Here is a 12,440-nt window from a genome sequence, read left to right as displayed (position 1 = left end):
TCTTTCATTTATGTGATGTGACCCTCTATCTATCAGATTACATTCACCTCAATTCACAGAAGTAGTAAGTCTTTCTTCCACATAAGAATTCCAGTGTCAAACAGTGTAACACAGAAATCTACCACAGAGTTCCACAATAACAATGCTGTCGTATTTATATTTTCTTATGAACTTCCCGCTTCTACTGAAACTACAACAGGAGGTAATATGTTTACAGAACTCAAGTCTCACGGCTTGTTCTTTCAGTTACAGTAAAGCCGAATAACCATACAAACCCCCAACAGTAGTAACACATTCTGATCTTTAAAATCACTCACAAAAATTTATTTCCCTACAACACTGTTGTGCATAAAAAGAAGCAACACATTGATACAAATATAAAAAATTTATTTGCAGTGTAAAATTAGTACCACAGCACAATCACTTCAGTCACTTTTCTATTACCAAATACACACTTTTCCCACTGTACCAACACAATTTATTGTGGGATGTAATTCTCTGTGACAAAATACGAACAGTTTAATCACTAACTAAGTTCAAAATTTCTTTTAACACTGAGACACTGATAGCCACTGATATAGTTACTGCTGTTTCAGTATCTAAGATCTTAGGTTTACCATAGATGAGTAGAGTAACAACGCATTGCTACTTCAATGCAAAAGGAATTACTACCGACCCAAATTGTTGTTGTACAGTGTGCCTTAAGCTGAAACTACACTGATTAAAACATCAGTAATCTTAAGATATATCTGCTCTCTTTTCTGGTCATTACAATAAAATTTGAACTCAAGATGAAGTTTCTCACAATGGTCAAACTGCATACTATATAATTCAGTTCATAGCATAATGAGTTAATAGTTACAAAAAAAAATTATGGCATATAAAATGATAAATTATTGTAATTTTAATGGAACTATCACTTATTCAATAAATCCATATCATCAAATAAATACATGTACACTTCTACAATTACTAAAATACTCTCTCAGAATCACTCTATACAGAATATACCATAAGAAAGAAATACTGATCAATATTTGAAACAGTACACATTTTTAAATGCAAATAAACTTCATGATTGATGAATTACATTAAATTAAGTAGATGATCTTATTCTAAGCTTGGTGCTCTAGTGACAGTGCTCATTTTGTTCTGAGGTATATTAATGCAGCGAAGTATAAAGTTGGAGTATTTCGAGAACAGGAGAAACCAGAGAGCACCCTGTAACCACGAAGTTACAGTGTCTTAACCTATTATCACAATTGCTTTTTATCTTTTTGTATTCAGATGAAGTGAGAAATAATCTACAGTTGGTCATTATGTTCTTCTGTGTCTGGCATCTGCAGCCCCTCATGTGCCATATCAGACAGCTTCTCTGGAATACTGGGCATGACGCGGGGCAATGTGTGGTGACTGGGAGTTAGGGGGAGGCTGTGATGGCTAGGAGCTATTGGTATCTTCACATCATCATTCTGAGGAAGGACAAGGACGAGGGGTTCATTTCCTGCATTGTGTAGCTGTCCAACATTCGAATACAGCTCAGATTTCGCTACTGCTGTTTCAAGATTTCCCACCGAGCCAGAGAAAGCAGGTGCAGAATATATTTTGCTTCTGAATCCATATTTGAGCATATCTGCAATGTCTGAAATCCTCGTGCCCTTTGTTTCTGGAAAATAGAACCTAGAATAAAGCAGACAGATACATTGAAATATTGCAGATTCCTCGGTGTAACAGTTTTTACTTCAAATACACAGACATATTACTAACAATAGAACTATTAGAAAGAATACAGTTGAAAGTACTTACTTTAAGAATGCGGATAAGAGAGCAGTTGCCACTGCAAATAGCAGGAATGAAAACTGACCAATCACACTCTGTAGCCATGGGAAAGTCATTCCAATTATGAAGTTCCCTGCCCAGTTTGACATGCTGCCAAATGCCATAGCTATTGGCCGTGGTCCGGTCTCAAACAGCTCTGTAACAAAAGCAGTTATGTTTCTATCAAGTGAATATACACATTGCCTTTACCGACTTCAACTCAAAAGACAATGGATACATCAATATTATGTAAAGAATAAGTTGCTACTCATTGTATAGCAGAGATGTTGAGAAGACTCCTCACCCGGGCAGCCAGAGGATGTGTTTTTGTGCATGTGTGTGTTTCATAAGAGCTCCTGGCCAAACGCTTTCGTGTTTAGCCGTCTTTTGTTGTGCCTGTCTAACATCTCCGCTATACTGTGAGTAGCGATCTATCCTTTACATAATATTGTCGTTATTCCATGCTGGATTTACCCTTGTTTGACACAGGCTACATCTTACGATACTGGCTAAATTACATAAACAGGGACGTGGTAAAGAGATCCTTACACTATTCTTCATGCATTACAAAAAAGATTTTTGACAATACAAACAATGCAGAGATTTTTGGAAGTTTCTCTCTTTTTTGCTCAGCTTGTACTTTCAGGCCTTGGGATGATGAAAATAAGTTATGACTACCTGCCCCAGTTTTCAATGCTTCAATATCCAATCAACAAATTTTTAAGTTTTCAATTTGCTTTTCTCATAAAAGCTAATGAAATAATGTGTCCTTAAAATAAATGTATTAGGCAGCTCGCTTTAATCCTAGTTAATTTATAATTTGTCAGTACCCTTACCTGAACCAATAAAATAGGGAATGGGTCCCAAACCAAGTCCATAACAGAAAACGTACGAAAGGACAGCAAATATGCAGAAATAAGGCATCCAAGAAGTAGAGGTCTGTAAAGTGAAAAGGCATAATGAAATCTTCAACAGTTATGACAGTAATATAAATACGGTAATAAAGTCCACAACTTACAATGTACGTAATTGAGACACAGAGAACCACTAGACAGAGTGTTGCAGTCCAGCAGCTAAGCAGTACCAAATAACGACGGCCGAATCTGTTCAGCAAAGGGATAGCCAAAATTGTGACCAAAAGATTCACACCTCCTGCACCAATTGTTGCAAACTGACTAGCATCTGTTGACAGCCCAGCACTTTTGAATATGGTAACTGAGTAGTAGAATACCTATGGAGGAAAAGAAGTGTCAAATATACCATCTGAAAAGAATTACAAATGAAGACAGTACTTGCAAAATCTTGTACAAATTAAACTGCTGCTAATGATATACAAACATTAAAACTGTAAGTCCTACATTCAGAATTGTGTGTGTCTAGATACTCACAGCATTTATTCCACTGCACTGTTGTCCAAACTGCATGGAACAAACTAGAAGTAATGGCAGCATGAGAGATGGTGAAGTAAGCACCTTGCCTGCACCCCATTCTTTTACTTCCGCAGTTCCCTGAACGGCAGCACGACCCTGTCGCAGTTCTTGCATTTCACCTTCCACAGCTTCTGGTGAAGTTCCACGCAGTCTGCACAGCTCTGCAACAAAGGCAAGTCAGTAGGAAAAGCCATACTTCCTTCAAAACATCTGCACAATGTACTTTTGTTACCATTGCCATTGACATGTTCCATCTGTAGATTTCCTTCTTTTTTCCCCAATATAACAAATTTTTAGTTGAACGCTATTCTTACTCTATGTCTGGCCACGATATTATTACAGCAAAGGCAGCAATATATTTATTTACTTTATTTTACTGTTAAATGTTGTAGTGGAGTTGTCACCCACAATTCCCAATTAGTATCCAGATAAATGACTGCTCACTGCTGTTGAGACACATCCTTACCAGGAAGATAATTCTGGTGATCGAATCCACTTTTTGGTAATGATGAGTTACTTTTCCAACTTCTCTTCAACCCCCCCCCCCCCCACCGCCTCACCATTTGTTTCATGTGACAGAGCCTTCTCTAAATCTTAAGCATTTTCACTGATGCAGCAGGCAGCTGTACCACAACCAACTCGTTGCCTACCAGTGCAGAATGTTCTGATGCAAGTCAAATGCCACAAGCGAGAAAGTCCAAAAAGCACACTTAACTAGGATCCATAATTGTTAAATTTAACAAATGTAAAATAATAATGTTACTACAGTATTTATCAAGTTCCTGTACTATCACATCTGTAGTGTCCTGCAAGAGGATCATCAGGACGGGAGCTTACTATTTTCCAGTTGTGAAGTCGCTTACCCAACTCATGGTGCTGATGCCTGAGAATACAAGTTGTAAAGATTTTCATGTAAGGAAATTCAGTGCAAAAAGACAAGGAACTCTAGTAGGTAACACACTGAACAACAACGTAAGATAGGAAACTACTCTCAAATCCCACAAGGCACTAACACATTAACTGTTGTGCAATCTTGTGTATACCCTGTGTACCATCTCTCCTGCTTCCTAAGGTTCCTGCTGATATGAAATTACCCTTTCATATACATGCATTGTACAATGTTATAACTCTGGTAATTACTTCAGGCAACTTGGTTGAGACAATGTAGACAACATATGCGACATGTTTATCAGGCGACTCTGAATAAGTTTGGAGAAGAGTGATTTCAAGAACTGTGCCTTACTAAATGGCACGGAAATGACTTCTTCCACTAACATGTGCTAATTATGTGCATCTGCTTATGCTGATATGAATCTTTGGCCTAATCTGTTTCATGGGTTTCACTGGAAGTGAATAGTAATTTTGTAAGTTCAGTCATACCTGCCATTACAGGCACAGGTGTTTGAAGTTAAGTTACTGGTAATGTTAAACAGGCTACTAATTTGTTAAGAAGATGCTTCATATCATGAAAAATTTTCAAGTTCATACATTTAAGTTCAGTTAAAGTTACACGATAATACAGATGCAAACACCTGAGAGGCAGCTCTACGTTGCGCGCGCGCGCGCGCGCACACACACACACACACACACACACACACACACTCACACACTCTATTACTATTACTATTTTAGCCCAAGAGATCAAATTTTACAGAGCCATCAAGCAAAAAATACCACTGCAATTATCAATAATTCATAGAACATACACTGGTCAAAACAATTAGGCAATCAGTTGAGATATCTAGGTTCTGAAGTATTGTCATTGTCAGAATGAACTAAAATGGTTCAACGTCTTTCTAACATTTCTACGGAGTGGAGGCAACAACATTACAGTTGCCGAGATAGTGGTAATAATGGAAAGTTGCTCCAGAGGGGATTGGTGTTGGCTTGTGTTTACTCTACCAAACAAATTACAACGAATTATACAAGCAGTTGGATTCAGATAGCGTAGTGAGCAGGTATTGCAATGCAACAACAATGCGACTTAACCGAAGCTATGGCATGGAGAACCATAGGACACTTCGAAGCGGACACACACAGCAAGGTGGCTGCAGCTATTTGAGTGTCTCAAAGTACAATATCCAGGACCTGCATGTGATTTCAGACAACAGTAACCGTTACAAGAAGCAAGGCTAAGGTTGTCCATGGGTACCATCAGCAAGAGATGACAGCTTCGGTTAACAGCCCGTCGAGACAGGATGCTGAATGCAACGCAGCTGCAACACACCCTCCAGGCAGCAACAGGACGCGCAATATCAACACACAGTCCAAAATCTGCCTTTGGGAATGTGTCCTTTATGCACAGAGGCCTATGGTGTTTGTTCTATTAAAACCACGGCACCATTTAGCCTGCAGAAACTGGGTAGAGAAACATCAGGATTGGAGACTTAATGCATGGCACCGAGTGTTGCTCACAAATTTGTCAAGATTTTGTATTCAGCCGTAGAATCTTCATTCCCTCATCTGGAGAGAACGTGGAACCCTGAACAATCCTGCTTATGTGCAGGAAATATCGCCGTATCGTGGTGCTGGACGAATGATGTGGGCAGGAGTCAGTGTTGGTGGACATACGGACCTTTATGCCATTCAGAATGGAGCTTTAACTGCTCAGAGGTATAGAGTGAGATCTTCCGACTTTTACTGTGCTCTACACCGGTGCCATAGGAGACGGGTTCCTTCTGGTGGCTGTTAATTCTAGTCCCCTAAAGCTGCACAGGTGGACAACATGCTAGAAGCTGAGGGAATTGAACGAATGGAGTGGCCAGCTTGTTCACCGGACTTAAACCCGATTAAGTGTGTCTGCGATGGATTTAGCAGAGGCATTGCAGCCAGACCAGCACATTCCACAACTGTTGCAGATCTGGATATTGCACTCACAGAAGATAGCCAAATATCCCTCAATAGCTGGTTGATAACCTCATACTGCCCATGCCACACCGGTGTGCAGCTATACTGGCTGTCCAAGGTGATCACACATCATATTAGAGAGCAACGAGACTGTTTCACTCTTATGGTAGCCCCATGGTGCCTCACTCTACCTAAACGCCATGTAAACCTCAAGTGAAGCATTGAGGCAGCAAATTATCTCAATGTGTGTGTGTGTGTGTGTGTGTGTGTGTGTGTGTGTGTGTGTGTGTGTGTGTGTGTGTGTGTGTGTCTATATATATATATATATATATTTAAAAAAAAAAATCCATATGTCTATTTTTTATCCCTCAACCGATCCCCTAATTGTTTTGAGCAGTGTATTTACAAGAACGCTAAATTACTCACCCATTTTTGCCCTCTGTTCTTCACCACGTATCACACAAAGATATTTAGGGCTTTCCGGCAAGAAGCAAATACCACATACTGACAGGAGTACTGGAATGGCATACAGTCCAAGAAGAAAGTGCCAGGTTTCTTCAACTCCTGAAAAGAAAAGAAAAACAAATTAGTAACGTCAGTAATATCAGACTTCCTTTTATTTTGCAGTCACCTGGCACAGACCAGATGCCCTGAATGAAGATTTGATGGTAAGGCTCCCACTGAGCAGCATCTGAGGTAAAGACATGCAAGCAGCAATGCAAGTGCTTGAATCTTAGGCAGTTTCTTCCAAAGACTTAGTTATTTTGTCACAGTGGAAAGAAATCGCTGCAAGAGGAAATTCAAAATGACGAAAGGATAGTGCTCAGGCAGGGTCCAAGCAAAAATGCTCAACAAATCACAATTGGAAAATTGGATCCAGTCACAGCTGCCATCTTAAAAATCTTCCACTAATCTTCACAACATTATATTTGTGAAAATTAGCTGAAGGTTTGACACACAATTTCATCTTAAGTTTGACTAAGTGACTTTATTTCATTTTCCAAAATTTTAGTTCTGCCTTTACAGGTAAACAAACCTGTCTAACCACTTTCCCAGTCATTTCACAACTCTCACATTCTTTTCGCCGAGACTTTACTTCAATTGATCAAATTACTGTTCCACTCAAGTAGAGAAAATGCAGTTTCCTGAGATGCCTTGGAAAGAGTAGTGAAAATAACTTGTGAAACTTTGAAGTGTATAGGCATCAGTCTTTTGCACTGTACTTTCACAACTACTTTTAATAAGGAACAGTGCAGTGATCTGAAATAATGGAAATTTATTCTCTGGGGATAATATTCTTCAATTTTAAAAGCTTATCTTTTGATAAAATGAGTGCCAAAGAGAGAGAAACTAGATCATTGCAGAGAAACTCACTGTGCCTGACAAATTGGTGTGATGCAACTAATCTGCTACAGTAAATAACTTCGCAATGATCAGTGTAACTGCTAAGCAGAGCCTGTGCATCTACCGTAATGAAAAGGTAGAATATGAAAATTTTGTGCATAAAGCATCAAATATCTAGCAATATCAGATGGTTTGAGGCTTAAGAAACTTCTGATTTAAATTTGGAAAAAAAAAAAAAAAAAAAAAACTTTGAATCACTCAGCAGAAGTTTTAGAATGCTTTCTTATTCTTTTAACATAGCGCCAAAGTACTTTAACATTCCTCAAACTTTGCTACGTTTATCCTATTTCTACCCCTGATACAAGAGAGCTGTGAGAAGCAATCACAATGATTTGGCCTTAGCCTTGACCATCCAAACGTATTATACATCTTAACGTTAGAAGTTTATGTGCTAATGGTAGATTACAAATTTTGTGCAGCAGAACAGTCTCATGTGAATAACCAACAAACCAAAGTGAAAGGCTCAAAAACCTTATTGTGGCAACTACATGGAACATTCTTATATGATGCGAATTCAACCACATGATAAACGCTTTACTCAGTTCTAAGAACACTAAAAAAACATTAAAAAGTCACTCAAAGACCAATAGATTACCTATATCAATAATAAAAGTCCACGCAGCTAAAAAAATAGTAATAGGAACATACTGACAGTATGAGGTTCACTGTTTCAGCCTGCAGCATGACAGAACAGCTTCTTCCAATGTGTGGACTAAGCATTCTCTTAGATTACTTCATTGGTTGTACAGTAGCACACTAATGAGATGTTGTGCTGCACATAACAATGTTAATGACTAATGTTTATATTTGTCTGTCTTTCCTAACAGTAGCAAACTGAAATTAAAATGACAACATATGTACATACTGAAATAAGAAATATAAACGTGTGAAGAGGGGGATTGAAATAATCTGCTTTCACATTAATATCATTGCTACTATTAGAAAACACGATTTGATACTTATACTTGATTGGTACTTTGTAAAACATACATGCTAGATTGGTACTTTGTAAATCTACACAAAGTTCAGCGTACATTTTCTTTGTCTTTCTTAATTGTCAAATTTTTGAATTTTCTAATGCCTTCTTCAACTCAGTATTTGCATCAATGGTCAAACAATTATTTCAGTCTGGGAATACTATAATGTAAATGTTCAACATAACTGTTGTAGCAGTCAGTTTTCTAACTTCATGAGATAAAGAAAGACCACCTAAATTGTATTGCAATACACTGCTTCAGCACCTATGCAGTGAACATATACATAATTTCGCAGATTATTACATTTGCATACTTAATTTTCAAAATGAAATATCAATGTACGCCCAACTTTCTCCAATATTCTGTAATCAAAATATTCTAGCACAAAGGTTGCCTCAGCAGAACTAATGCATGGAGTGCTTTATTTTTACTGAACCAATTTTGTTAATCTGTATATCCATTATCAACTAAAATCATTCTCTTACATTATGGTGAATATAAGGTGTCCTATTTCCACTTGCATATCAATACACATACTTTGACTTTCTCTAAATGCTCTGTGGTACAGAATGTACAACATAAGCAAATAACCTTTATTTATGCAAATCTCTACCTTTATGAACAGCTGCTTGGAAAGCATTAAATCACTCTACTATGTACCTTGCCTTATTTCAGTATACAAAAAACAATTATTTCTATTTCAAATAGATTTTCAAATGTGCAGATTCTCAGGGCACTTTGGAAAGCTGTTTCAAATTATTCAAGCTTTCTTTATGTTCTATAGAATGTATTGAGTGTAAGTCCCTCAATTCTGAACTTACGAACAAAATATACTGCAAGCAATTATAAGACTTCCTGCCATTTTACATACAACATGCTTACGAAAGGCAATGTCTAATCTTATTACCTGAATTAAAAACAATATTAGTAAAAGTGAAAACAAATAAGATATGACTGACAGTGAATTTCGTAAAAGGCGTCCTCAACACAGTTCAGTAGATTTGGAAAACAGTTAGCAGTTATTCAGTCACTGAATATCAAACACGACAACACTGCAGTGTTGATCAGATAGTTCATCGCTTGTCTTTATTCAATTCAGTCGCCAGTCTGATTACAGTTGTCACCACTACTGTTAACTATAACAGCTATTTTAAATATAATATTGTTGAAAGATAATTCACATCATTCAGAGAAGGGGTCGAGTCCCAAACAATGGAAGTCTACTAAAAACATTTATTCTTCTGACCAAAAGGCCTCACACACACACACACACACACACACACACACACACACACACACACAGAGACAGAGAGAGACTCTCGTGTCATTGTGATCCAACTGCTACAATCACCTGAGACAGTGGCCACATATGTGAGAGTTGTTCTTGTGTGAAGATGTACGAGTTTTCTGAAGATGGCCTTTTTTTCTGAAAGAATAATATTTAGTAGTCTTTCCATTGTGCCTGTCTGGGACTCAATGCCTCCTCTATGTGGTGAGCAGCATTATATCCCTTTCATAATATTACTATTATTCCATCCTGCACTGCCCATTGTTGTATTTTGAACACTAATTCCTCAAATGACTCCATGTGGAGGCTCATAAATGCATGTTCACGAAGATCATTAAATGCTATATTAAAGCTAGCCAAATTCTTCTAGCTTTTCCAATTCTCAAACTACAATTTTCAATACAATGAAAATGCCTCAAAAAAAAGAAAAATAGCACAACCACCCACTCTACACAAGACCTACGTGGAAACTGCTGCTAATAAACTTTAGTGCTCTCAGTAATCAGTAATATCAGTTCAATTCAATTTGCAATGGTGCTCAACTCTGCAAGTATTATAGAGTACACACACAAATTTTCAGTCACTTTATAGTGATGAAAGACTTAGTCCACTGTCAATAGCTTAATAAATATAAAACATTTCTAAATACAAAACGAGCACTCCATGCCTGCTGTGTCAAATTACAATGTCTAAATGAACCATTATATGAATGTAACACCAACTTCTTCCCTTTTTACCATGCCTTTTCTGACTGTCTTTACAGTAACAATGACAACAAAACCAATTGTAAATGACATCAGCAAATGTCTCTTTTTGAGTGACCAATACCTCTGATTGTCACCCCAACTTAAGGCTAAGAGCTTTATCAGATAGCTTTATCTTTTTCTCAGAGTTAGCCTTACAGGAAAATTAATTCTGGCCTTATAATTACTACAAACATTATTGTATTTAAAATATGATCATTTTATGCCTAACTACAACTCTAGAAAACATATACACACACACTATTTCTTATCTGCATATCAGCATATGAAAACATTATCTTTGGCCAATCAAGCACTGATGAACAACAGATCTTTATCTCTGACACATGCACAAATTGCTCAAATTAAATTTACACCTGCTTATATATGTTTCAGTGTGTACTATTAATTTATCTTCCAAACAATTAACCTGAGCATAATCTCCAAATGACTTTGTACAACACTACAGTCAAGAGTTGTTTTGTGGGCCATGCGCCCATCAAATCAAACAAATTCAGAATTGTTGGATTGGAGGAATCATGAAGCCTTCAGTCACTAAGAAGACTAGGGTGCAATGCTCACAACCCAGCACTGGGCCCTGCACCACCAACCTTGCCTTCTTTTTGAGTGCTACCCAAAATTCCTCATCCAAGGATTGTATCACCAGTCAACTAAATTTTTGATGTTAATGAGACTTCAGCTACAAAAAACTCAAATCTTGGGTGAAATATTTTTCATGCCATTCCCACACTCTTATTTTACAGATAACACGAATGATCCACGAAGCATTAGATGACAGCTGTAACAAATAAAAAAGCATAACAAAGAAAATGTTACTTACAACCCATCTTTTAGGGGCAAGTTACAATAAGATGACCGCAACAGCCCACACCTGCAGGGTCAATTTATTGTATCCTCTCCCTCCTCACCTTAACACGCGCTGCCCTCAGGACCCAGACCGCTGCTGTTAAGGTCATCCTGGTGGATCAGGCATCATGGCTCAGCAAAGCCAACAACTTACCAACCTTAGTCGCTGCACCCTTCAGCATAGAGCATGTAAAAAGAAAATATTTCATTCTACAAAGGCTTATGCTGCTGTTGTGGCTGTTTTAACACAAGTGCAAAAGGAGTTATTTTAGGAAATAACTATACTGTAGTATTTTGTTGGAGATCTGTGGAGGGGGTACTGAACTACTGCAATTTACAATGTCAACAGAACCCCTTTTGCTACTGCATTATGAACTAAGAAAATGCAAAAGTTGTTCAAATAAATTACTATAGAAAAAAGTATCATCACAGAGTGTTAGTACTATCTGTAAAAACTAAAAATTAAATGAAACCAGAAGGATGTGCAATGATAATGAGGAGGAAGTTAATGTACGTCCCACAACTCCTTGCAACCCCCCCCCCCCCCCACCTTTACAGTATGCTATACGTTTTATGGGTAGTCTACCATCACTTAATACTTCAGGGCATGTAAGCCACATTCTTAAGTTTCAAAATACAATATGTATTATTTGAACAACTTTCAGACTTTAGTACAAATACCGTAAAACTGCTCTGAGAGCACCGATACGATGAATGACAGCAGACTTCGTCTCAAATAGGAAAAAAAAGAGGCCATACATACCTCTAAAGTGGCTCCCTGACTGTAAAACTTCAAACCACCAAACTCAGTATTAATGAAAGAGCACAAGGAATTAAATATTGTTGGTGGCAGAAGAGAAAGGAGCCTTTGAAATTTTTCAAATCATCATACTGAAAACTGAATTATTAAAAATAATTTCATCAATACTCTGTTTTAAAATGTAGCTCGTAAATGTGTTCAATATTCCATACTACAAGACTCCTTTCTACAAAGGTCAAGGAGAGGCAAAACAATACATTTACTTCAGCACAAATGGCAAACAGTTAATCAGAATGGAAAAAAATA

The 12,440-nt window shown here is 37.5% G+C and overlaps 1 protein-coding gene across 4 annotated transcripts in view; it reads right to left on the bottom strand.

The window, feature by feature from the left end:
* Window positions 1–370: 370 nt before the first annotated feature.
* Window positions 371–12,440, bottom strand: part of LOC124790156 (solute carrier family 2, facilitated glucose transporter member 1-like) — a 69,964-nt gene continuing 57,894 nt past the window's right edge. For all 4 annotated transcript variants that reach the window (XM_047257750.1, XM_047257751.1, XM_047257748.1 and 1 more), the window contains exons 6-11: window positions 6,522–6,659; window positions 3,207–3,409; window positions 2,837–3,049; window positions 2,655–2,757; window positions 1,807–1,975; window positions 371–1,680 (exon numbers count right to left, since the gene is read on the bottom strand). In XM_047257750.1, the coding sequence (XP_047113706.1) occupies window positions 1,305–1,680; window positions 1,807–1,975; window positions 2,655–2,757; window positions 2,837–3,049; window positions 3,207–3,409; window positions 6,522–6,659 (1,202 nt within the window). In that variant the 3' untranslated portion in view covers window positions 371–1,304. The remainder of the gene's footprint in view (window positions 1,681–1,806; window positions 1,976–2,654; window positions 2,758–2,836; window positions 3,050–3,206; window positions 3,410–6,521; window positions 6,660–12,440) is intronic.

This window comes from Schistocerca piceifrons, chromosome 3 (genome assembly GCF_021461385.2).
Source record: "Schistocerca piceifrons isolate TAMUIC-IGC-003096 chromosome 3, iqSchPice1.1, whole genome shotgun sequence".
Lineage (NCBI taxonomy): Eukaryota > Metazoa > Arthropoda > Insecta > Orthoptera > Acrididae > Schistocerca > Schistocerca piceifrons.
Note: the sequence above shows the minus strand (reverse complement) of the source record. Positions and strands in the feature narration are given on the sequence as shown.